General features: G+C 44.0%; 1 protein-coding gene across 3 annotated transcripts in view; it reads right to left on the bottom strand.

Annotated features, from left to right (window-relative positions):
• Positions 1-3,229: 3,229 nt before the first annotated feature.
• Positions 3,230-25,307, bottom strand: part of EDNRB (endothelin receptor type B) — a 29,021-nt gene continuing 6,943 nt past the window's right edge. For 2 of the 3 annotated variants that reach the window (XM_035116138.2, XM_060273355.1), the window contains 6 exons: positions 20,786-20,898; positions 19,180-19,384; positions 18,722-18,871; positions 14,695-14,828; positions 10,851-10,959; positions 3,230-9,203 (listed from right to left, as the gene is read on the bottom strand). In XM_035116138.2, coding sequence (XP_034972029.2) covers positions 9,072-9,203; positions 10,851-10,959; positions 14,695-14,828; positions 18,722-18,871; positions 19,180-19,384; positions 20,786-20,898 — 843 coding nt within the window. In that variant the 3' untranslated portion in view covers positions 3,230-9,071. The remainder of the gene's footprint in view (positions 9,204-10,850; positions 10,960-14,694; positions 14,829-18,721; positions 18,872-19,179; positions 19,385-20,785; positions 20,899-25,307) is intronic. The other variant, XM_035116137.2, reaches the window with a different exon arrangement.

Genomic DNA, 25,307 nt, shown 5'->3' with positions numbered 1-25,307 from the left:
GAATACTGTGCAACTTCAGCAGTAAAAATGAGGTTGGGTAATTTTAGGGACCAGTTATCTAGTAGATGGGAGTTGCCTTACTTACTTAATCAGATACTCTCTGTATATTCTGCAATATTCAGAACAAAGAGAAGAAGTTGTTGTTATTATTGTCTGCAGTAATACCAGCATTACACCTGCTTTAGAATATGTTTAAGCAGTTGAAATCAGCAGTATTAATAAATTCCAGATTGCTGATGGTGAGAAGGTTGAGATTGAGGATGAGGACTAGCTCCTTGCCTAAGACCAGCTAGTGAGTTCACAGCAAAGGTAAGATTAAAACCAAGGACTTTTGATTCACAGCTCAGCTACATAGTCTACTATATTTGCATTTCAGACCACTTGCAAGGTGCCTGGGAATTCTGGTAAGGAATTCTCATCCTCATTCACAGAACTACAGCTCCTGAGGAAATGGGAACAGGGATTAAACCAGCAGTACGGTACATACTTTAAGAAGTGTTTAGGCCCTAGGGTATTCTTGAAGGGCATAAAATAAGCAGCATCCTCTATAATGGTCACAGCTGTCCTGGAAATATTAGAAAAGCAGAAACACGATGCTGCAATCCTAATTGCCCCCTTTCAACATCTCTTCAAACATTATTTCCCGACTTAGAATAACTTTAAGTGCCCAATAACAGGCTCTTAAACATAGATTAGGTTTATGACATTCAGCGTAAATGTTTACATTTCTAGAAGAAGAGTCTGAGCTCAAGGTGGTCTGGAAGCCATATCCTGAGGCCCACATAGGCCTGTCCTTAGTGCCAGATGCACAGATGCTGATCTTAGTTTCTTTGTGATTATTCTGTGTGTGCTCAGAGGCACTGATTATTGTGTTAAGTCTACGTAATCCTTCGACTGAAAACTGGTTCTAGTGCTAAGTGATGCACCAGAGCTTTGTTTTTTAAAGACTGCAATAAAATGTGCAGCAATTTAGAAGAAGAATAAAAACAGCAAATAAAAGCACCAGGGACAAACTCTTCAGAATAATTGCACCTCAAATCTCTTCTGTCAGGAATTAAGCATTTCCTCTTAAATGGCTTGATTTTTCCACACAAGGAGATCATACTATAAAGTATAAAGTATGCTCTTTCTTGAACTGGTCAAACTAATGCTAGGACCTATGAATTTTGGTTCTTTCCATTTCCAATTTTTCTAGTCTTAAAACTCCGTTTTCTACATTCTACAGTAATTTTGTGATTCCCCCCAACCCCTCCAATCTATAATGAACTCTTCTGCATTTTAGTGGGAATTTCTCATAATAAACACACTTTTCGATATAGTTTCCACTACGGTACACATTTTTGCATCGTTTCTCGGGATTAGGATATATTTGCATGTTATTTTGCAACTTCCACCTAGCAGATGCACTTGTATATACTGTACATTGTTTGGTTGGAGGACTGTATTGCAATTTTAATGTATTTTTGTATTTGTTGGAAGCCGCCCAGAGTGGCGGGGGAAACCCAGCCAGATGGGTGGGGTATTAATAATAATAATAATAATAATAATAATAATAATAATAATAATAGCAAAATTCTGAAAAGTACAATTTTTTAAGGAGAGCTGTGTTTCGAGTTCTTGTTTCAGAGACTCCCGTTCCGACAGGTCTGAGCTGAATTGATTCCTCTCCCAAATGCCTGTTGCCAACATGGACCAAACCCGAAACCAACGTGTTCATTCAGGACTAGACCAAAAGTGCCGAAAAGGAAAGTTATCGCTTGAATGTTGTTGCCGCTGCAGCTTTATTCTCTCCACCCTCCTTTTAAGTAAACTATACCCTGGTCGCTCGTCAACCTGGTAATTCCAAGGCAGCATCTGCCACCAAAGGAAACTCCAGTGTATATGTGGCGGTAGCAATTGAACGGAGAGTTGGGCGGAAGGAAAAGCATCACTGAGGATGTCCTGATAACTCCGAAATGTTTGGACCCAGCCACTAGGTGTGGCTCCTTCAATGTCCTGCTCATCTAAAGGCAGAGAGGATGTTTGGGCACAGAGCAAAAAGCAAAGGCTGTTTCCCCTTAGGTAATAGGAAGAGCACTGGGGTGTGTACTAAAGTGATTATGAAATGCTAGAAGAAGTGGGGGGTGGGTGGGTTCGCTTATAACGCTATAAGAATTTTAAGGTCTTAGATACAGAATAAATGTTCATAAATGCACACATATCTAAATATATGAACCACGTGTCTGAAATAGTATGGGAGAGCAATCCTGAAGCCATTTTGACTCTCCCAATGACCTCAAACATATTCCTCTGCAGTAAGGGAGGCAAATAGGGAAAGCCTTCTCATTCTCTTTTTGCTTGCAAATCCTGTCTTAAGGGTGCATTTGTGTATGAGTAGGGTGAGCCTGTGACCAGGATTCAGGAACTAAAGTATTTACCATCACAAAAGAAGGGCCAGGCTGCCCAGGTAGTGCAGTCAGTGACCATTATCAGGTATCCTGCTGTAGACCACCTCCTCTGCTGTGGACCACCTTTTTCTGTGATGTATGTACGTATGTTTTAGGGGGGTGGTCTTTGGCTACAATGTAGGCAATTTCAAAAGTCTATATAAGGGCTTGCACACCATTGTTTGAGGTTCTCCCTCCTGTGTGTGGTGAGTGGGGACCCTGTTGCAACAGTTCCTTTAATAAAGATTAGGCTTACTAGCCATTTGGCTTTTCAATTTACTCTGGTTGGCCTCTGTCATTTCTCCTACTGATAGGGAACCCACTTAAGGACTCTATACATGCTCTGGAATACCCCACAAAGGAAAAGGAGCAGTTTTCCCCTTATAACAATAATATCACAGTAAAACAAATCATAGAATTGTAGAGTTGGAAGGGACCACAAGGATCATCTAGTACAACCCCCTGCAATGCAGGAATCTTATGCCCAACATGGGACTCGAACCCACAACCCTGATGTACCCGATTTGTAGACTAATATATGGTAAACTTTTCCTACATGGGGCATGTGATGTTGCCGCATGCATCCGTACCTGAAAACTTATCACTGTGTATTAGTCCACAAATGGTATGAATTGGTGCTTTCATGAAAAATATAAGATTGTTAAACGAGTCGCTTGAAGTACAGCCAGAGATAGCAAGTGATCGTTTTAATGAAAAACTCTCTTCCAATCATATACATTTGTCAGGGATCGTGAAGCCCATTATTTAGTTATTTAATAAAAAAATAACAGCTGTAAACAGTGGCTGTAAACAGATGTATAATTTATCTTTTGAGATACTGAAGTAAGGGTAAGGTCAGTTAAATAAATGAAAGGTGAGGGCAGAAAGAACACTTTTATCTAAAGAAACAATGTACAAATATCTTTATTGATAATTCAGTTTGCTTACATTGTAGTAACCGTAACAGTTGATTTTTAAGTATCCATAAAAAGCAAAATACACAAATATCTTACATGCTCATAAAACTATATTAAAACAAAGAATATTAGCTGCAACAAGCAGCCTAATTTACCTCTCCTAACCCACCTGCCCTGGTATGAGCAGCAAGGGGAGGATAAAACTCTATGGAAAAGCGGTACAGATCTCTCCATGGATGTATCCCGTTTTGCTGAGAAAAAGGGGGAAGCATTTCAATGGCAGTGAAAGGCAATCCTGAACCATGAACCACATGGTATACTGTATACGTAAACCTTTTTTGTGTCCATCATTCATTGGAGCGCCAAAATATTGTTTCCTTGTACTTTTAATTAAGAGCCACAACCCAATGCACACCACACTATTTATATGACCAGCGTTTATCGTGTTACACATGTAGGCCATGATCCAGCACAGAGAAATTCACGGGATCTTCACAGTTTCCAGGGGTCTACTTGTGTTTATTTGTTGCAACAAAACCAGCAATTGGTTCTATGTGACCTTAAAGACTTCACTGATTTATTAAGGCATAAAGATTTTGTGGGCTAGAGTCCACTTCATTCGATAAATGAAGGGTTGTTTCCATAAGATGGCAGGTTTATATTTTACGTGGGATCAAGCGGCAATGGAATGCATGAAGCACATGAAACAATTCAATTAAAGGATGCAAAGAGAGGAAGAGACCAAGTTGTTGGGGATGAACTCTGTATCCAGTTGGGATGTCTAAATAGGGGAAATTTAAAAACAGTCGGACCTTTTCCTGTCTGTTTAATTACCTTATGTTTGTATTGCTTCAGAAAATATTTGTACTGTATAGTAGAGGTAGTTCCTTATTATGGCTACATTTTTAAAAAGAGCTCATAGCTAGATCTGTTAGGCTTGCCTTGCTAGTCTCTTCCACATCAGCCTTAAGGTTGCCAGCTGATCAGAAGAACAACATCATCCTGGTCACATGTTGACCAGCTTGCGAATGCGGCAAACCCATAAGTGTATACTTCTGCATGCACAGAAGCATCGCTCTAGTTGCGGACTTTTCAGGGTGTGAAAAGTTGGCAACCCCAATCAGTGTACTGAAAACCACCATTTCTGGAAAGGTTACTAGAAAGCCAGTATGGTGTAGTGGTTAAGAGCGGTAGACTCGTAATCTGGGGAACCGGGTTCGCATCTCCGCTCCTCCACATGCAGCTGCTGGGTGACCTTGGGCTAGTCACACTTCTCTGAAATCTCTCGGCCCCACTCACCTCACAGAGTGTTTGTTGTGGGGGAGGAAGGGAAAGGAGAATGTTAGCTGCTTTGACACTCCTTCGCGTAGTGATAAAGCAGGATATCAAATCCAAACTCTTCTTACTTCTTCTACTACTACTATTCTCAAAAATACTGGACAAAATGAAATGTGAGGATAATATATTTAGAATACACAATTGTCTAAAGATTAGAGAGCATCTATGCTCTGGATCCGTAATATATGACCAACACATGTTCCACAGGTGACCAAATTCCTGCATGGAAGGCAATTTGTTAAAAACCCACACGTGGATTTCGTTGCATGTCAGGATCTGCCCAAGGTGCTTTCCACAGAGGAATTTAGGATCGAGTGTAACAGCTCTAAGACACATTAAAATAAAGTCATCAAGGGAAAAATACCCCATACATCATACAATGAAGACTACATTTTAAATAGAATTACAAATATCATATACGTACAGTACTGAAATACACTAGAAACAGTAGCAATAATACTGAGCAGATTCAAATAGACAATTTATTCGGTTTCCCATTGATGTCAGAGGTTAAAAGTGCTAGTCGACTGTCAGTGGTAAACAGTCGATCAGAACCAATGTTGGATTGACCATGCCAACATTAATACTTTCGCTTCTCTCAAACTAACTGCTAAAGAGCATGGCAAGATTAAGGTGAAAGCAGTGAGTGTGTGTTTGTGTGTGCATGCACACACATGCACACAGAGTTTATGGCTAGTACTAAAGCACATGAATACATTTCATATCTAGGACATTCACCCATGCATTTTACTTTTTCTATGGTATTTTTCACCAGAAATAGAAGTGTGTACAGCGTATTCACTATGGTTGAATTATTCCATCTCTTAAGACCTAGGACACAAGGCCTTTGATTTCTTACGGATCTGCTTTCATCCTAATTGCCAAAGAATCATGGGAACTGTAGTGTTTGTTAAGGGTGCTGGGAGTTATAGCTCTGTGAGGGGTAAACCAGTTCTTGGGATTTTTGGTGGAAGTCATGAACTTTAAATGTACACAGCCTCAGAAGATGAAACTATTATTTCATTATAGTTCTATTTAACGTTCCAATATAGTTTGTCATGAGTTCAAAGTGATGAGGGCAGTTTTATAAAGTCCCCATCTGTGGTGACGCACCATGAGGACAAAACACATTGGCAACAATTCTTTTTGGAGCTTTCATTCATTTTAGTAGGTGCTTGTGCAGAGAAACTTCCTGGTGGAATGTCCTTTAGTAGTCCATTCATATGCATATTTACTGCCTACCACCATCAATGAGGCTTATTCTCTACTACTTTTATTTCAACAGTTTAGGAACTGCTGCCTAGATGATGTTCCCCAACAGGAAGGGGCGCATTCAGTGCCTGAGAAACAACACCCCACGTTCTGAACTCACCTGTGGTAAAAAACAGATTACATATTCTAGGAATTTGCCAGCCTTTTTAACGTTGCCTCAAATCTCTCTACCTCCTAGTAGGGCCAGCCAGGGATGCTTTAACAACAGTGGATCTCGCCACAGGGCCAAGGATCTGACTAGCCTTGAAGTTGCCAACCTTTACGGGCCTGTGGTCATGTTTGGAATTTGGAAAAAGTGCCATGGGTGGGCAGCAGTCACAAAATAGCTGCCATGGGGTGAAGGGCATAACAAAAAAAATGGTTGCCACATCTAGAGAAGCAGAAGAGACAGAAATGCGGAAAAGGTGTAGACAGGCCCCCCAGTCAATGCCTGTACTTGCTCATAGAAAGAAGCTCATTGCCCCTCTCCTCTGTTTGGAATGGGTGGGTGTTCAATCATGTGTTTATGGGGGCTGGTGTAGGGCAGGCTAAGTCAGTGGAAGCAAGAGCGGCATTGAGGATGTGGGTTTTTGAGGGGATATTTACTGAGATCCTTTGCAGGCACCATGAAGGGTACTCGCAGGCATCATATTGGCAGTGCCTGCTTTTCTAGCTCAGATTATATATAACCCAGAACAATTTTATTAATGTCTATTACTGGTAGTAAGCTTTAAACCTATTTTAACTAGCAGTATTCTCTTTCAATGCACAAAAAATGTGATCTGCTCCTGGCAATGCACAACATGTTTATTACAAACACATTTCCTCTCGCACACGCCACTTTTGTACAGGCATTAATGGGACCTGCCCATGTTTTATTATTTACTACTCTAGGTTTGGTTATGTCTGAGATTTATAAAATGCTAGCTGAGTGCTCCTTAGATAAACATAGGTGAAGACTGGGATCCACCTTTTTCGACACCTATAGGCGCTAGACCTCTATGAATATGTGGGTAGTTTCTTTCTCCATGGAAATAGTAAGAGTGACTTCTCAAATGCAGGAAATCATATGCAAGTTAAGCTATACTCTTGTCTCTAACAGAGATGACAAACACCTAAAACACAGATGGTATACTCAGGGCTGGGAGTAAAGGTACTATGCTCTAAAAACAGATTTACTAATTTGCATAGTCTTATTTTGTTTAATTTATTCTGTAATGTTTACTACTTTGCACCATTTAGGCTGGCCAGTCCTGGCCGAGGGAGCAAAGTGGTAAGCAGGGCACTGAAGCCCCATGCCAACCCTCCAAATCTTCAGAAGAAAGTTGACATTCCCAAGTCAATGAATTCTGTGGCCACTACCACATTCTGTACCTTTTCCATGTGCAATTGCAGAACACAGAACATACTTAACGTCCGCATGCTTGGGGCCATTCGTTCATATACTGGTATTTCTCAAACTTGGGTCTCCAGCTGTTTGTTGGACTACAATGCCCATCATCCATGACCATTGTTCCTGCTAGCTAGGAGTGATGGGAGCTGCAGTCCAACAGCAGCTGGAGACCCAAGTTTGAGAACACTGATACAGTTGTACCTTGGTTTTCGAACGGAATCCGTTCGACTTCCGAAAACATTCAACAACCAAGGCGTGGCTTCCGATTGGCTGCAGAAGCTTCCTGCACTCAATCGGAAGCCGCATAAGCCGCGTTGGACATTCAGCTTCTAAAGAACGCCCGCAAACCTGAACACTCACTTCTGGGTTTGTGGTGTTTGGGAGTCAAAACGTTTGAGTTGCAAGGCTTTTGACATCCAAGGTACGACTGTACTTGGTGAGGGAGAAATATGGTAGTGTCTTTTTAAGAACTTCAGAGCAGTAGCCAGTGATGGCTGGTTAACCCAGCATCAGACAGGGGTTGTTACGGCAGAGGTAGGAAATGGCATCTCCAATATGGGCCCATAGAGTGACACCCTGATCCCTGAAGCGCTTGGGGTTCAGAAAATGGGGTACCAGATGCTGACCAGAAGTTAGCCACTCCTACTGTTTGTTCTCAGGCAGAGCTGTTGAATATACATTTTCCCCATGGAAAGAAGATTAGTCTCCAAAGACGCATTCCACTCTGCTCTTGCAAATTCCTCTATCGTCCTTACCTCAATCACTCTACAACTTGTAGCTCACTAGGCCAAACACAGACCCCTGTTTATGTAAACTGACTCACCAGGAGCCTGATAGCCTTCTTGGGTTTGCTGCCTGCCTGGTGGGATGAATGCAGCTTTGTAGATCATGAGGCTGTGCAGGCCTGATCGGATCCTCTGATGAGAAATTGGTTTTACTTGCCATTTCCACCAGTGGAATGCAGCTGAGTTCCTGCTGACATGCTCATGGCTTCAGGACTCTGCGGGCGTTTAAAAAAACTAAGTTGCTTTGCTTTCCCCTGCTGCTGCTCCTCCCCACATGGACATGTTTGCCTTTTTCTTACTTAACAGCAGATTGTTTTGAGCCTGATTATGCTCTTTTAATTTTGTTTCTAGCTATGTGGGTAAAATATTGATATATTTTTAAAGCTGCGGTGGTGTTTGGTTTGGTTTTTACTCCATGACGCGATGCGACATGCTTAATGATGCAATTTGCACATTTGATAAGGGATTATGTTTCGGAGAATGCCTGTATCTTTTAATCTCTCCCACTAAGAAAGAAAGAAAGAAAGAAAGAAAGAAAGAAAGAAAGAAAGAAAGAAAGAAAGAAAGAAAGATTACAGTAATTTATAGACAAAGCTGGCTTTGTCCCAAACAATAGCCATGGTATACTATATACAAAGAATTATTACTCAGGCTCCCAGGGCTAGTTCAATGAATACAGAGTTGTTTCGTTCACAGGATTTGAGGATGATCTGGAAGTGCTCATTCCGAAGAGTTTAAGTGCTTTCAACAAAGGGTTTCCTTTTTTCCCCATCTCCTGGTGATTTTCATGTGTTCAAAGAGCTACGGGCACCGTGCGTAATCACAACTGGTACAGATTGTAAGCAAAGTTTTACAATTTGATTTTCCGAGCAAACTCAAATCCGTTTCTCCCCAGAAATCTGCTGGTTTTTTTATCGTTGGCAGTCTTTTGTCGCAGGAGGTGAGGGTACATTTCCCTTTCTTAAGACGAGCTGTACTTGTTGCTGGAGCGGAAATTGTCATACCCATGATCATTGGCTCTGAACTTTAAGCAGGACTGCTTCTCTTCCAGGGACAGCATATCTTTCGAATGGCACCAGCAACACAGACATGACTTGAAAGAGAGCAGAATCCCTTATTAGAAGGTTTGGTGCAACACTTCAGAATAGAGAATGCCTGCTACCTATTTCTGACCAAAAACTCAGAACTATTTTTTTGGGTTACAATTTATTTATGTTACAGGTAGGTAGCTGTGTTGGTCTGACGTAGTCGAAACAAGATAAAAAAATTCCTTCCAGTAGCACCTTGGAGACCAACTAAGTTTGTCATTGGTATGAGCTTTCGTATGCATGCACACTTCTTCAGATACAAAGCTCATACCAATGACAAACTTAGTTGGTCTCTAAGGTGCTACTGGAAGGAATTTTTAAAATTTATTTATGTTTACATTTCTGTCTTACCAAGTTGCATGGTTCTCCCCTCCATTTTATTGCAACCACCCAGTGAGGGAGAGTTAGGCTCAGGTCACCAAGTGAGCTTCGTGACTGAGTGAGGACCTGAATTCGGGTCTCGCAGGTTCTCATCCAACACCCTTAACTACTACACCACTTCTTTCCATGGTCTCTCCAGTCCATGGCCGACCTCACTGGTCCTCAAAGTAGGAGGTGGCCTTGCTGGAGAACTAGAGCCAATTGCTTCTGTGGCTCTTCTGTTTCTCCCTGAATTTTGTTATCCCAGATTTTGAAAATGTGTGCTCCCAACTGAGTTAGGAGTCCCCTCCTCCTAGGCTGTAAGTCAACAGTGCTAAGGAATCAGTGGGACAATCACAGTTGCTCACAACACTACTGCTTGCTTAGTCCTTAGAGATGCCCCTAGAGAGCTGCTGATTCATGTGGAAACTGTGCAAGATTCACTTTTATATAGTGAATTTGCACTAGACACCTTGATAACGTCATGTGCCAGCGCCTTTAAGCAGAAACAAAACCTGTCCAGTTCATTATTCCAGACACACCTCAAGGCCTCATCCCAGTGGGTCTTGGGGTTGGATTTTCTCCCTTAACCTGATGCTGCCTACCGTGTTTCTCATATTTTAAGGCATCCCCCAAAAATAAGCCATGACAGGATTTCAAAGGGTTGGTGAAAAATAAGACATACCCCGAAAATAAGCACTATCGCAAAGCCCCGACCGAGCGAGAGGCGAAGCCGCGGGACCCAGCAGGAGCTCCCTGCCTGCTTCCCCGAGCCATAGCGCATCGGGGGACAGAGCTGAAGATCGGCAGGCGCTCCTTGCTGGGCTTGACAAGCCCGGGAAACAGCGCCCGCCGATCTTTGGCCCTGTGCTGTGTGACGGGCGGGGTGGGGGGGAAAGCGGAGATCGTTCTCCGCTCTCCCCCCACTCCCGCCTGTCACCGAAGATCGGCGGGCGCTCCTTGTTGGGCTTGACAAGCCCGGCAAACAGCGCCCGCCGATCTTCGGACCTGTGCTGTGTGACGGGCGGGGTGGGGTGGGGGGGAAAGCGGAGATCGTTCTCCGCTCTCCCCCCACCCCCGCCTGTCACCGAAGATCGGCGGGCGCTGTTTGCTGGGCTTGACAAGCCCGGCAAACAGCGCCCGCGTGCACTTTATTAAAAAATAAGACATCCCTTGAAAATAAGCCATGTTGTGTTTTTTTGAGGAAAAAATTAATATAAGACATGTCTTATAATATGAGAAACACGGTAGCTTCATTTCTATAAAAGCACATTTCAACAAAGACTTCTTACCTTAAAGCAGTTTTTGAATCTTTTGCTCACCCAATAGAGAGCAATTGGATTAATGCAGGAATTCAGGGATGCCATGTTTATAGCAATGTAGTTCCATATGAGCAAAAAGCTGCATGGGGAGAAAAAAGATATGAAAAATAGTTGCAATTCTTTATTTAAAGATAGTTAAACATCAGGACGTGTTAGGCAGTCTACTGCAACTAGGGAGCCCGTGTTATATAGAGGTAAATAGTGCTGGACTAGGAACAGGGAGAAACAGCAAAATAAAAAAATTCCTTCAGTAGCACCTTAAAGACCAACTAAGTTTATATTTTGGTATGAGCTTTCGTGTGCATGCACACTTCTTCAGATACACTAGAAACAGAAGTGTCAGACCCTATATACCGTGTTTCCCCTTTTTTAAGCCGTAGTCATAAAGTAAGCCATGGCAGGATTTTAAAGATTTTTAAAATATAAGACATACCCCGAAAATAAGACATAGGTCTACCTGCAGGGTCGGCGCCCAGCAGCGAAGGTGGGAACGGGGCCAAGGACGCCTCTGGCCAAAAGTTTAGGGGGGGGTGTCGAGAAGTTCCATTTGGCGGGGGGGGGAGTTGGAGGGAGGGAGGCACTGCTGACTGGGCTTGTTGCTTCTGTTTTCTTTTCACGTTGTTTGTTCCTGTAAAATGGCAACCCCTGGGCGAAAGCAATTGATCCTCGCCTATGTTGCTTTCCAGGGTGGTGGGAGGGGGGAAAGAAAGAGGGAAAAGATGTCGGCGGGGAGAGAAAACGCGTGAGTCCTCTCCCTTTCTTTCCTGCTTAGCCAGCTTGTGGGCAGGCCGAAGCAATCGAGCCAACGTCTCTAATAACAGAAGCTGTTCTGTCATTAGAGACGTCGGCTCGATTGCTTCGGCCTGCCCACAAGCTGGCTAAGCAGGAAAGAAAGGGAGAGGACTCACGCGTTTTCTCTCCCCGCCGACATCTTTTCCCTCTTTCTTTTCCACCACCCTGGGAAGCTTCCAGGCTGCTTACTTGATCCGGCGGCCTGCCGGGTCAGCACTGATCAGCGCTGCACGGAGCACCGGATCGAGGATCCGGTCTGCAGAGTCAGCGCTCAGCAGCCCCGTGCTGGATTGAGGAGGCGATGCTCCGTGCGGCGTTGCTGGGCGCTAACTCTGCAGACCGGGTCCTCGATCCGGTGCTCCGCGCGGCGCAGCAACAGCCAAGCACAGCACGCCGAGCCGGCCAGCACCCTCACCCTCGCCACTGCTGCGGGCACAGGCACGGGCATGTCCCCCACCGGCGCCAGCCTCAGCAGCAACGCCAGCAGCGATGCCTGCATGGTGCAGCTCAGCCCCACGGCAGCCCCAGCGCTCCCGCTCCAGCCACCTGCGTGAGCCATGCTCTACGGCCTCGGCCCCCTGCTCAGCACCGCCAGCAGGTCCACCGCAGCGTCGGGGGAGGAGGGGAGGAGGGACTTTTCTGCCTATGCCATCCGTTCTTGGCTTGGTTTGCTTAGCGTCGCCTTTGTCATATGCCACCATTGTCGATTATGTCCTCTGGTTTCACAGAATTGTGGAATTGGAAGGGACCACGAAGGCCCTGCAATGGAGGACTATTGTGCCTCCAACTCCCCCCTGCCAAATGGAACATTCCCGACACGCCCCCCCCCTTAAACTTTTGGTCAGAGGCGTCCTCCTTGCTGTGCGCCCTGAGCTAGCGGGACCCAGCAGCAGCAATGCTGGCCGCGTTAAGGAGGGGTACTTACAGTAATAATATTTTTTTAAAAAAGACACCCCCCGAAAATAAGCCATAGGCGTATTTTCTTGAGTAAAATTAATATAAGACGGTGTCTTAAAATGTGGGAAACACGGTATATACAGAGGGTGGAGGGGGTGGGTGGGAATGGGAGATGGGCTGATGGGAGTGGTAAACCTGTAGATGGGTGTTAATGGCTGCTGATGGCTGCAATTAGTCCTGGGCTGAGGTGCTAAAGAAAGCTTGATCATGCATAATGAGATAAGAATCCGATATCTCTATTCATCCCAGGTGCTTCCATGGTTTTAAGCTTGGTAATGATTTCCAATTCAGCAACTTCCCTTTCCAGTCTGTTCCTGAAATTTCTCTGTAATAAAACAGCTGCTTTGAGATCTTGTATAGAATGTCCAGGACTAATTGCAGCCATCAGCAGCCATTAACACCCATCTACAGGTTTACCACTCCCATCAGCCCATCTCCCATTCCCACCCACCCCCTCCACCCTCTGTATATATATAGGGTCTGACACTTCTGTTTCTAGTGTATCTGAAGAAGTGTGCATGCACACGAAAGCTCATACCAAAATATAAACTTAGTTGGTCTTTAAGGTGCTACTGAAGGAATTTTTTTATTTTGCTTCGACTCAGACCAACACGGCTACCTACCTGTAGGGAGAAACAGGTTCAATTCCCCACTCACCCATGAAGCTAACCAGGTGATTCTAAAACATTTCCCCCTGTAATTATTTTGAAGGAATTCAAAATAAGGAATTTCCCATTTGTGAAAGCAGGCTGCTAATCACACGACCTCCTGAAAGCAGGGGGGGAAACTTGCTCTAGTCTTTCCAGAAGAAACTAGCTATTTTGCTCCAGTGTGCAATGGGAGCTTCCCATAAAGAGTGAGCAAATAGTTCTACAGGTTGGGTGTGTCTTTCTGCAGGACACAACAGTTGGAGGACCATTGGTTCCTCCCCATGGCTGCTTTAAGATAGTCAGATTAGGAAAAGATTTCAGGTAGCACTGCTGGACTTCTTGGGGTTGTTTTGGTGAGGAAATCAAGATCATAAATAGGAGGTACGTCACAAAGAAGGAAGTCTGGTAGGATGGATGGATGAAAGACGGGGGGGGGGGATTTCTCCTCGTCCGGCGGTAATGGCGATCAGTCCGGAAGTCCGGGACTACACTGCTTTCCTTGCCATCACTTTTTGGCCTGTGGGATTTCTCTCTGGCTCCACCCTAGTCTGTGCTGCACACCTCAGTCACACTTCATCAGAGAAATATTCTGCGTATTTTATTGTGAAAAGCAGCATGGAAGCTCTCAGAGGCTGAAGATCAAGCATACAGGGTGGCCCAAAATTAGGTCTACTGCTTTAGAATCCACATTCTTTGTTCTTGACTCAGGTTCACTGTCCTCATTCACAATCTGACTCCACTATCCCCCCCCAACTGCCGCACTAATCTCTCCAACTGAAGTTTAACTGCCACTTTGTTGCGTGTCAGTTATGCATACCCATATAATGTATTGTGATCATTTTCCACCCCCATCGTTCAACCTGGACACTGAGGTCCAGCGCTGAGGGCCTTCTGACGGTTCCCTCCCTGCGAGAAGCGAGGTTACAGGGAACCAGGCAGAGGGCCTTCTCGGTAGTGGCACCCGCCCTGTGGAATGCCCTCACATCAGATGTCAAAGAAATAAGCAACTATCTGTCGTTTAGAAGACATCTGAAGACAGCCCTATTTAGGGAAGTTTTTAATGACTGATGTTTTAATGTATTTTTAATCTTTGGTTGGAAACCCAGCCAGATGGGTGGGGTATAAATAATAAATTGTATTATTATTATTTCATTGATCCAACTGTATACCTACTTTTGAGCCACCTGTATAATGGCTGGATCTGAGGAGTGTGGATGCAACACATATATAGGAGCCACATGGGGGTTTACAAACAGCCACAATCATTTGTGATTAGACTGGGCACTGGAATAGACAGACATGCACCCCTGCATGTCCACTGGCTCTGAATAAATGGCATCTTTGGGGGAGTAAATCAAAATGGCAGCACTATCTTGGGAAGCATAACAGTTGGCATTTCATCAGAGGAGCCCTACCTTAGAAGTTCGCATCTATTTGGGTCACTCCCATCGTAAAGCGCAAACTTCAATATCCTACCAAGGTGGAGAGGAAGCCAACACACAGCAAAGACAAGCACTAAGAAGAACACGGTTCTGGCCACTTCACGTCTCTGAAAGCAAAGAGAGAATTTTATGAAGGTTCATTATAGGTGGTACTTAACGCCCGAAAGGATAGCCAAAATAAATAAGAATAGTAATGACAAATGCTGGAGGTGTGGGCAAACTACCGGAACGTTGTACCACATGTGGTGGTCATGCCCCAAAATTAAAACATTTTGGGAAATGATACACAGGGAAGTTCAAGAATTAATTAAAGTTTTGTTTAGTAAGAAAGCAGAAGCCTATTTATTAGGAATTCTTAATAATGAAATACCTTCAGATAAGATCAATATATATCTTTATGCAGCAACAGCAGCAAGGACGATCATTGCTAAAATATGGAAGGAACCTAGGATACCTACGAGAGGGGAATGGATTGACAAACTTTGCGAATATTTAGAACTAGCAAAATTAACTGATCTGATTCGTAATAAACCTAGACACAAAATTAAGGAACAGTGGGAGTGCTTAAATGATTACTTAAATAAAATAGGATTGGGCAACAGAACATGGCTATGTTTAGAATAACTGTGTATGAATTTGAAGACTTCTGTTTTGTTAACAGAAGTTAGTGTATTGCATCAAGAGGACAAGATATAGAAGTATAGAAGATTGAAACTCTGTGCAAAGTGCGGTGGAAGTTTTAGAAGATGTTATGTAATTAAGTGTTTAAGATATGACTGTTGATTCAGTCAACTGGGGCTTGCCCCTCTCTTTTCTTAGCCTGTTTTTCCCCCTTTTTTTCTTTCCTTTTTTCTTCTTTTTCTTTCTTTTTATTCGTTGACTTTATTTATGTCTATGATAATTATCAACATTAGTATTAATATAACTATTATCATTATCATTATTATCATGTCTTTTCTTTCCTTTTCTCTTTCTCCATTGCTTCTCTCCTTTCCGACGCAATTGCTAAGCAATAGTTCTTTTGGGATCTTAACTTTAGGAAAATGCTAATAGGAGAAATAAAGATATAGATTTGTTTGTATTATGTAACTGACGGATCTGCAGGAATGTAAGTGTATTGCTTTTTTGTGTGTGACTATTTTATGTTTTTCTTTGTTATATAATAAAATTTATAAAAAAAAAAAAGAAACACCCATTGAAAATGGGGAAATGGGTCATACTTAATGTAGCTGAACATGATCCCTGACCAATCTCTGCATTATGTTTATCCTACACACACTGGCACGCTTCTGGATTACGGCTATGAAAAAAACAAGGGCACTGGGCAAAATATTGCATGATACTTCAAAAGAAAAGTCTGCGCATTTTGCTCTTGGGTTTTTTTTTTTGACCGTTGCTCTTTGATCTACTTTGAATTCTTTCAACAAACAAACCAGCAAAAGGGTGGAACAGCAACTGCTACTTCCGAAACTTTTCACGTTGGTGACACACTTTTTAGACATGCATCATTTCACATCACAGTAATTCAGCTTTACTAGAAAACTGGAGGTTAAACCAACCCCTTTCCAGCCCTGGGAGGAGCACGAGGAATGTTCGTGGGACACACCTATGCACTGCAGCCGATACACTAACGTATTGCGCCACAAGGATTGGAAAGCTGTGATTTAGACAGACTTTCTGTAGTTCAGGGGCTCACATACATAACCAAAACAGCACCAACGAAATGAGACATGCTGTTGTGGACGCTCCCCAGCCCAAAAAATGCACATGGCAGAGTGTTAACGCTTTATTGTCAAAAGTGGACACTTAAAGTAGTTTCTATGGCTCCGAATACCCCCCCACTAGTCTACTAGTCTATTCAATAAATGAAAATAAAATAAATAGTGTGATGTGCACTCTATGGAGTAGTTGCAGCAATGGCTCTCCCTCCCCTCCACTTCATATACAGTCGTACCTTGGAAGCCGAATGGAATCTGTTCCAGAAGTCCGTTTGACTTGCAAAACGTTCGGAAAGCAAGGCGCGGCTTCTGATTGGCTGCAGGAAGCTCCTGCAGCCAATTGGAAGCCCCATCGGACATTTGGGTTCCAAAGAATGTTCGCAAACCAGAACACTCACTTCTGGGTTTGCGGCGTTCGGGAGTCAAAATGTCCAAGTACCAAGGCGTTTGAGATCCAAGGTAAGACGGTGCTTTCCCCCAATGGGCTGCGAACACACAGCCAGAGGCCGCACCTGTGTGGAAGCCACCTCTGCTCTTCCCTCTTCAATCCTCCTGGTTCTAGGAGACAGTGGTAGCATTTGGCCTTGACCTGCCCTGTGTCTTCCTCTGACCCCTCCTGTGCTCTGTGCTTCAGCTCTGAAGCTTCCCTGCCTCTGACTCTTGCCTCCTGGCTAATACAGGTCCCCACAAATCACTGGACCCCTCTCCTGAGTCAAAGACTCCAGCCTCCCTTCCTCTGGTACCAGCTTGTCAGCGCCCTGCCAGTCCCTGACGCATGCCTGGCATTACTTGGTTGCATGTTATTATCTCAGGAGCTCAGCCTCACCGGCTCCAGAAATTGCCATTTTGCCTATAGGGTATATCAAGCAGAAGGCACGACTCTGCATGGTAGTGCGAGAGCCGCTGGAAACGCAAATGCCAAACCTCTAATCCAGGCATCCCCAAATTTCGGCTCTCCGGATGTTTTGGCCTACAACTCTCATAATCCCTAGCTAACAGGACCAGTGGTCGGGGAAAATGGGAATTGTAGTCCAAAACATCTGGAGGGCCGAAGTTTAGGGATGCCTGCTCAAATCTAATTCAGCCATCCAAGGCCCATATTGATTTGGCCGAGTCCAGTGGTGTCCAAACTTTTTTCAAAGAGGGCCAGATTTGATTAAGTGAAGGGCCGTGAGGGCTGACCAAAGTTGTCAACCTTTTTTTAGGATTGAAGTTGTTGAGCTTTTTGTATAATTTTACCTCAAAGTTGTTTTTGAGCTTTTTTAGGGTTGAAGTTGTTGAGCTTTTATTAGGATTGAAGTTGTTGAGGTTTTTTATTTTAGGATTTTACCCCAGGGGCCGGATTAAACCAACCGGTGGGCCGGATTAGGCCCCCGAAACAGACTTTGGACATGACTTTGGACATGCCTGGCCTAGTCAGAGCCTGTATGCCTGAGGCTATCACATAGTCACATGAGCACCCATTAGCATGACTGTGAACCGCCCTGAGACTTGTGGGTACAGAGCGGTATAAAAATTTAATAAATGATGATGATGACAAGGATTCGAACCCTCCACCAGACCTATGCACGCATAACCAACCCTCTTGTGCACACCGCATACATTTGTATTCATCAACTTTGGTGGGAAACCCACTTGCAGATCCTCTTTCCGCCCTTGTGGCCCTCCCTGATATGAGTAATCCATCTCTCTGGTTTGTAATAAATTGGTATATTCTTTTAGGCCAAGTTTTAACATGCTGCGTGTTTACTACTTCTTGTCTGGTATTAAGTATAATTTGCTCGGTGGTGTGCCACGACTGTGAGCTCAACATCTCAAACATGTGTTCCTGTACAGAAGAAAACAAATTCTCCTCCTGCCACACACCCCTTAAATCTATCCTGTGGGATCCTCCAGCCCCCCAGAACAGATTTGGGGATAGTGCAGTGTGTGTGTGTGTGTGTGTGAATCTTTACCAAAACCCTGGAAACAAAGCCTGTGTGCTCCTATCAGCCTGCTTGTTGTCATTCATCGGGGCAAATGAAGACCACCCTTTAGCCTGCTTGCGTGCTATGAAAAGCATCTAGAGAAAACTTTCCTGGAAAACTTGTTTTCGTCAAAATAGGATGTACACAGTCTCAGGGAGAGAGGCCAGTGTGTCTGGCTGTTAACCAGAAGGTTGCTGGTTCGAGGCTACCCAGGGACGGCTATAGGCAGGATTCCTGCATTGCAGGGGGGTTGGACTAGATGTCCCTTGGTGCCCCTTCCAACTCTACGATTATATGATTCTGTATGATCTTCACCTGTTTTAAGTGGTCGTTTAAAGCGATCTGCATCCCACTCTTCTTCCTGAGCATCTCGCAGGTCATCAAAGTGTAGAAAAGGCCTGTCGTTGCCAACGGCAAACAGAAATAAAAGCTGAAGAGCCACCAATCTTTAGCGTCCTTGTAAAGCTAAGAGGAGGAGGGAATGGGAAAAAAACCCAGAACCATTAAATAAGCTTTATGTTTTTATGTATATTTTAAAATTATTTTTTTCTGTTATTCTGAACGAGGGTTAGTCGAATGCAACCCTGTTAAGTCAAGCCACAGGTTTTTTGTGTGTCTTGTGTTTATCATTGTTCTTTGTCTGCAAGTACACAGACAGGCTCATCATTTGTACCCTCCTCAGATGTATATTTCTGAGATAGGCAGGGTACGACTTTATTAAATAAATACATCTCTTAACACGGAAGCAGCTGGCTCACGAGAGAACACCGTACCTGCATGAAAGAAGTTTCCTGGCGGGGATTAAGTAGACACACTTTAAGTTTCTGCCCGTTGTATGGGAGGGTAATCAAATCAAAGCCTATAGCCTCGGGGACAGCTAAAAGAAGAGACACGGCCCAGATCAGGACGATTTCGACCGCCGTCCACATTGGGACTCCAATTCCCTTGATACGGCTCCACGAAGCGACTGCCCGATACCTAAATGGAAGAAAGGATGCCGATTAGATCAGATCAGCCCCCCCCCCACTCCTGCTGATGTGAACTTAAGCATCTAGTAAGTGGTGACTATTTACATAGGCCCTACTTCTGTCCTAAGTACAGCACTGCAGACATGCCTGCAGCGCGGAAGCTGAAAGCATGACATGTTTGGGAAGTGAGCAATAACAGCAACTCCTGCCTTCATCTGAATCTGGTCAGCAGATAGCTCACGAGGAGACCTTCTCCAGAGTCGGAAAAGGATATCCTCTATGACCGTGGTTTCCAACGTGAGGCACACGCCCCACAGGGGGGCAATTTGATTTTTAAGGGGGGCAATTTGAGAATGAGTTATTAACAGTGAATTGCCTTTTTAGGCTTCCTACACGTGAACAGGAGTTCACTTTTTGAAGAATAAGAATTATATGTCATGGGCGGGGGGTGGGGCACCAGGATTTTAGAGATGCTTATGTGGGGCATGGACACGGGTGGCGCTGTGGTCTAAATCACTGAGCCTCTTGGGCTTGCAGATTGGAAGGCTGGCGGTTCGAATCCCCACGACGGGGTGAGCTCCCGTTGTTCGGTCCCTGCTCCTGCCAACCTAGCAGTTCGAAAGCACGTCAAAGTGCAAGTAGATAAATAGGTACCGCTCCGGTGGTGGGAAGGTAAACGGCGTTTCCATGCGCTGCTCTGGTTTTACCAGAAGCGGCTTAGTCATGCTGGCCACATGACCTGGAAAAACTGTGGACAAACGCCGCCTCCCTCGGCCAGTAAAGTGAGATGAGCGCCGCAACCCCAGAGTTGTTCGCGACTGGACTTAACTGTCAGGGGTCCTTTACCTTTACCTAGGTGGGTCATGGCCCAAAAAAGGTTGGGAACCACTGCTCTACAGGCTCCAGTGAGGTTCTCCTTGCGAGGCAGAGGGGCAGTGGGGCTTTGCTGAGGCTTTTCAGCCTCCCGGCAAACTGGCATGCAGGAAAGCCATGCCTCAGCTGGGCAAGCCCCTACACTGCTCCAGCTCATAGGAGCTGGAGAGGCAGTGTGTGTGTGTGTGTGTGTGTGTGTGTGTGATTTTGTTAAGCTGCTCAGCCTAGGCTAGGTAGCTTCTCTGCACCTCAGCAGAGCAACCTCAATAAGCCTCTGGCTGGCGAGGAGACACTCCCCACCCCCCAAGCCTGAAGAGATCCTCTTTGGGCTCTGGGGTAGGTTTCTGAGGGAGGTGCATTCCAGCACACTTTTCTCTAGAAATTTTTTTTTTTGCCCATACCCATCTGTTCCTTTAAGTGTCTCTTCTCTAACATGCATCAGAATTTTTCTTTTCTTTTCTGGATCTACTATTTAAAAGATTATTTATACCAAATGTGCACACTGGGTAAAAATAGAATGAAGATCTTGATTTCTCACCTATCAATACTGAGAGCACATAAACTTAACACGGTGATGCCCAACGATGTCTTTTGAATGAAGGGGACCAGTTTACACACGGCAGCCCCAAAAGGCCAGTTTTCCGCATGGAGCTGCGAAGAGTGAACAAACAGCTAGGGGTTAACAATTCTATATTGATCACAATTTGTGCCTCTATGAAGCTATATCTGCAACCCTCCACCAGTGATTTACTGGTAGAACCTTAAGAGTAGAACATATTTTAAGAGAATCAAATGGAAATATGTCCTTACAGCACAAGCGAATACTGAACTATTACTATTGTCAGGTATTAGGTAAGACGGTATAAGACTGCAGCATAAAACTCTTACCACTCTTGAAAGTTAACTCTGGCACCTGAAAACCAGACCAAATAATAAAGCTGCTAGAAAATGCTCAGGAAAATTGAAATGAAAAATCGAATGCACGGATTGGGCCTAATCCAGGAAAAATTAATCACATGGAAATCAACAGAACTTAAGCTAGTAATTAATAAAGTCTGGCTTGTATACCTTCAATTGGACAGTGATATTGTATGTGTGGTGGAAAAGTGGGCACTGATCCTTTTTTGAATGACGTGTATCAAATCTAAAAGCTTCACGTTTGTAGTAAGTTAAGTTGTCGGTGCAATCCTAATGCATTATTTTTTCCCACCATACATATGGGGTCCTTGTCTGACTGAGTAAACATGTACTGCCCCATCCCACTGATTTTTAATGTAACTTAACTATGATTTTCTCCTACGATTGGTTCATTGCAATCATGTATGCCTGGCCCTAAGCAAGGGAAGCAATATGAAAAAGGAATATATTACTAACTGGAAGTAATAGCTATCAGCAACCATTAGGATGATGGTCTGTGCTTCAGAATTAACACCAAGGGTGTCTTCATAAGACACTGAACCTCAGCAATAGGAAAATAAAATGTATGTATGCATGTCACTCTGAACACCTAGGATACAAAAGTGTTGGATGGATGGATGGATGGATGGATGGCTAGATAGACAGGTAAGGGCTGCCCCCCAACTGGCATTATTAAATTGATTAATAACCTACCTATTAAGTTTAAAAAATAATCATGAAACCAAAACGCCAATACAGTGGTACCTTGGTTTAAGTACACAATTGGTTCCGGAAGTCTGTACTTAACCTGAAGTGTACTTAACCTGAAGCGAATTTTCCCACTGAAAGTAATGGAAAGTGGATTAATCCGTTCCAGACAGGTCCGCGGAATACTTAAACTGAAAATACTCAAACTGAGGCGTACTTAAACCGAGGTATGACTGTATAAATGCCTTTTAAAGACGTTGATGCAAATGTGAGACACCTTAAAAGTTAAAATAAAAAAATTCCTTCAGTAGCACCTTAAAGACCAACTAAGTTTTTATTTTGGTATGAGCTTTCGTGTGCATGCACACTTCCTCAGATACTCCTTAAAAGTTATTAAACAAAGATTGCCACTCATTGTTGCGTGGAAAGGCTGCCTTCAATATTTTGAATTCCATGTCGTAATTCATGTCAGGCTCATGCCAGGACCAAAATTTCAAAAATGCAACAAGTGCTTTAAAGCTCAGCTCCCTTATTAAGACTGGCCCTCACTGCTTAATGACTTCATTAAAACTTTTGTTGATTAGTGCGCTGATTAAGTCAAATAAAGCTTGCAGCCTGGATATTTTTTTTTAAAAAAACCTTGCAAATGCAGCTGAATGCATATTTAATCTGACGAGAAGAGGCAATGGAGGTATTCAAAAGCAAGAAATTGTAAACTCCAAAATAACTGAAGTGGTAAGACAAATACTGTATAGTCTGATTTGAAGGCAAGATTTGATCCACCCACCCACATAGCAGAACTAGGAACTGAATCAGTCCACAGTAAGAGGACTATGGCTTTATCTGCCTGGGTGATAAGATAGAGACATGATTCATGAATGCTCTGGAGCTCAGAGGGGTTTGCAGATCCTCCAGACTCAAATTTCATGGTTTGAGTGAGCCAAGCAAGTTAAACAAGTTAGAGATTTGTCCATTTTTATTTTGTTGCCATGACTGGTAGAAAATGACGACTCTTCTTTAAAACAGAAATCACTACTTTTAGGACTTGGCTTGTGGATGCTGTCACAGATACTCCCCAAAGCATACTAACAATCTGGATTCCTCAAACCCAAGTCAAATTGTTGGGGAGAGGGAGTAGGGTGTGGGCAGCAACAGCAACTAGAACCAGTTGACCATTACAGGCTGGAAGAGCAAAATGGATGGATCTTCGCAGTTTATCATCTTGGCATTTCCTGGAAAGATAATATTAGCAGTATGGAATGTGCAGACCTACCAAGTGCCTTGGTTTCCCCCCCCCCCCAAGAGAGATGGCTACAGTGATTTGGGTATGTATACAAACTGCAAGAGGGATTTACTCTCGGTTGACATTTTTGGTGCTATCGTCAATGCCAATAATCCTAGAGGTCACTCAGTATTTTGATATAAGGCTCCCTTTTCAACAGACCTTGGTGATGTGGTTGCCACAACTTCCTGCAGCTTCTCTTATATTCTGGCTACGTAGCCAGGCTTTCAGTAATGTCTAAAAACGTTATAGCCATGTGGTTGAGCTTTGTCGCACACTTACATGATAGCCAAGAGATGCCTTTGCCTTCGGAAAGCCTATTTTATGCACTCTTTATAATAAATAATAATAATAATAATAATAATAATAATAATAATACTTTATTATTTATACCCTGCCCATCTGGCTGGGTTTCTCCAGCCACTCTGGGCGGCTTCCAACATTAACATTAAAAACTTCCCTAAACAGGGCCGCCTTCAGTTGTCTTCTAAAAGTAAAATAATTGCTTATTGCCTTGACATCTGCTGGGAGGGCGTTCCACAGGGCGGGCGCCACTACCGAGAAGTCCCTCTGTCTGGTTCCCTGCAACCTCACTTCTCGCAATGAGGGAACCGCCAGAAGGCCCTCGGTGCTGGATCTCAGTGTCCGGGCAGAACTATGGGGGTGGAGACACTCCTTCAGGTATACAGGACCGAGGCCGTTTAGGGCTTTAAAGGTTTGAACTGTGCTCGGAAACGTACTGGGAGCCAGTGTAGATCTCTCGGGACCGGTGTTATGTGGTCCCGGTGGCCACTCTCAGTCACTAGTTTAGCTGCCGCATTCTGGATTAATTGCAGTTTCCGGGTCACCTTCAAAGGTAGCCCCACATAGAGCGCATTGCAGTAGTCCAAGCAGGAGATAACCAGAGCATGCACCACTCTGGTGAGACAGTCTGCGGGCAGGTAGGGTCTTAACCTGCATACCAGATGGAGCTGGTAGACAGCCACCCTGTACACAGAATTAACCTGTGCCTCCGTGGACAGCTGTGAGTCCAAAATGACTCCCAGGCTGCGCACCTGGTCCTTCAGGGGCACAGTTACCCCATTCAGGTCCAGGGAGTCCTCCACACCTGCCCACTCCCTGTCCCCCCAAAACAGTACTTCTGTCTTGTCAGGATTCAACCTCAATCCTCATCTTTACAAAGATGCAAGGGAGTTCGAGCACATGGCTATAATGTTTTGTACATGTCTGGGAGTGACATGGGAACAATTGTACAGAAGGCTGCAGCCACGCTGCCCAAGTTTATGTAAAGGCAGCCAGACACATTTCCAAATGTAATTTGGATGCCAGTCAAAACCTTCTCATTTAATCTACAAACGTGACACCTGAAGTAGGTCTGGCTCACCCTGTCTGGCACCCTTCGTCTGCCAGAAGAAATGTAACCAGATGAATCCAAGCCATCCAATGAGCTTACAAGTCCATCATCTCATTAAGACAGATGGTTGATAACAGGTACTTGGATCTAGCTCTTGCAGCATGGGAGCTGTGGCTGCAAAACTTGGATTACTATGATTTATGCAAATCAATTCCAGAGAAGAAGAAAAATTACATAACTAATTACATAATGCAACCACCTTATTAAGATTTTCGGTTACTGCAACAATCAAACCAGTTAGCCTAGAATTGTTTCATAGAACTTGTCCTGGAGAAAAACAGATCTGATTATTCACAGTCACATTTGCTGAGAACAACTGCACCTTCCTAGGAAAAACTGCCTTGCACTATAATCTGAAATGCACGGCAACCATTTGGCCATGTTGAAATCAACCTTAGAGAGGCATGATGCAAATTATTTCAAGCTGGAAAAGGAGCCAGGCACTGAAACTTGACAAATCCTAGAGAGGATGGGATAGGGAAGAAGCTTGGCAGCAGTGAAACAGAAGAAAGGAGGAGGATAAGGCAGGGTTAGAAATACTTTGCTGAAGATATGGAACTTGGGAAGAAGACGGAAGGGTTTTGATGGACACAGATAAGTGGGAAGCTGGTAAAAGGCTAAAGGCAAAGAGCATGGAGACAGGAGTGGGAGGAGGAGACAGAAGGGGCTGATAAAAGATAAGCTTGTGTGGAGTGATATGCAGATAAAGGATGCAGAAAGATTTAAGAGCACTGGATAATAACAATGAAGCCACTGCAA

Source organism: Zootoca vivipara, chromosome 4 (genome assembly GCF_963506605.1).
Source record: "Zootoca vivipara chromosome 4, rZooViv1.1, whole genome shotgun sequence".
In the NCBI taxonomy this organism is placed as follows: domain Eukaryota; kingdom Metazoa; phylum Chordata; class Lepidosauria; order Squamata; family Lacertidae; genus Zootoca; species Zootoca vivipara.
This window is presented reverse-complemented; position numbering and strand designations above follow the sequence as displayed.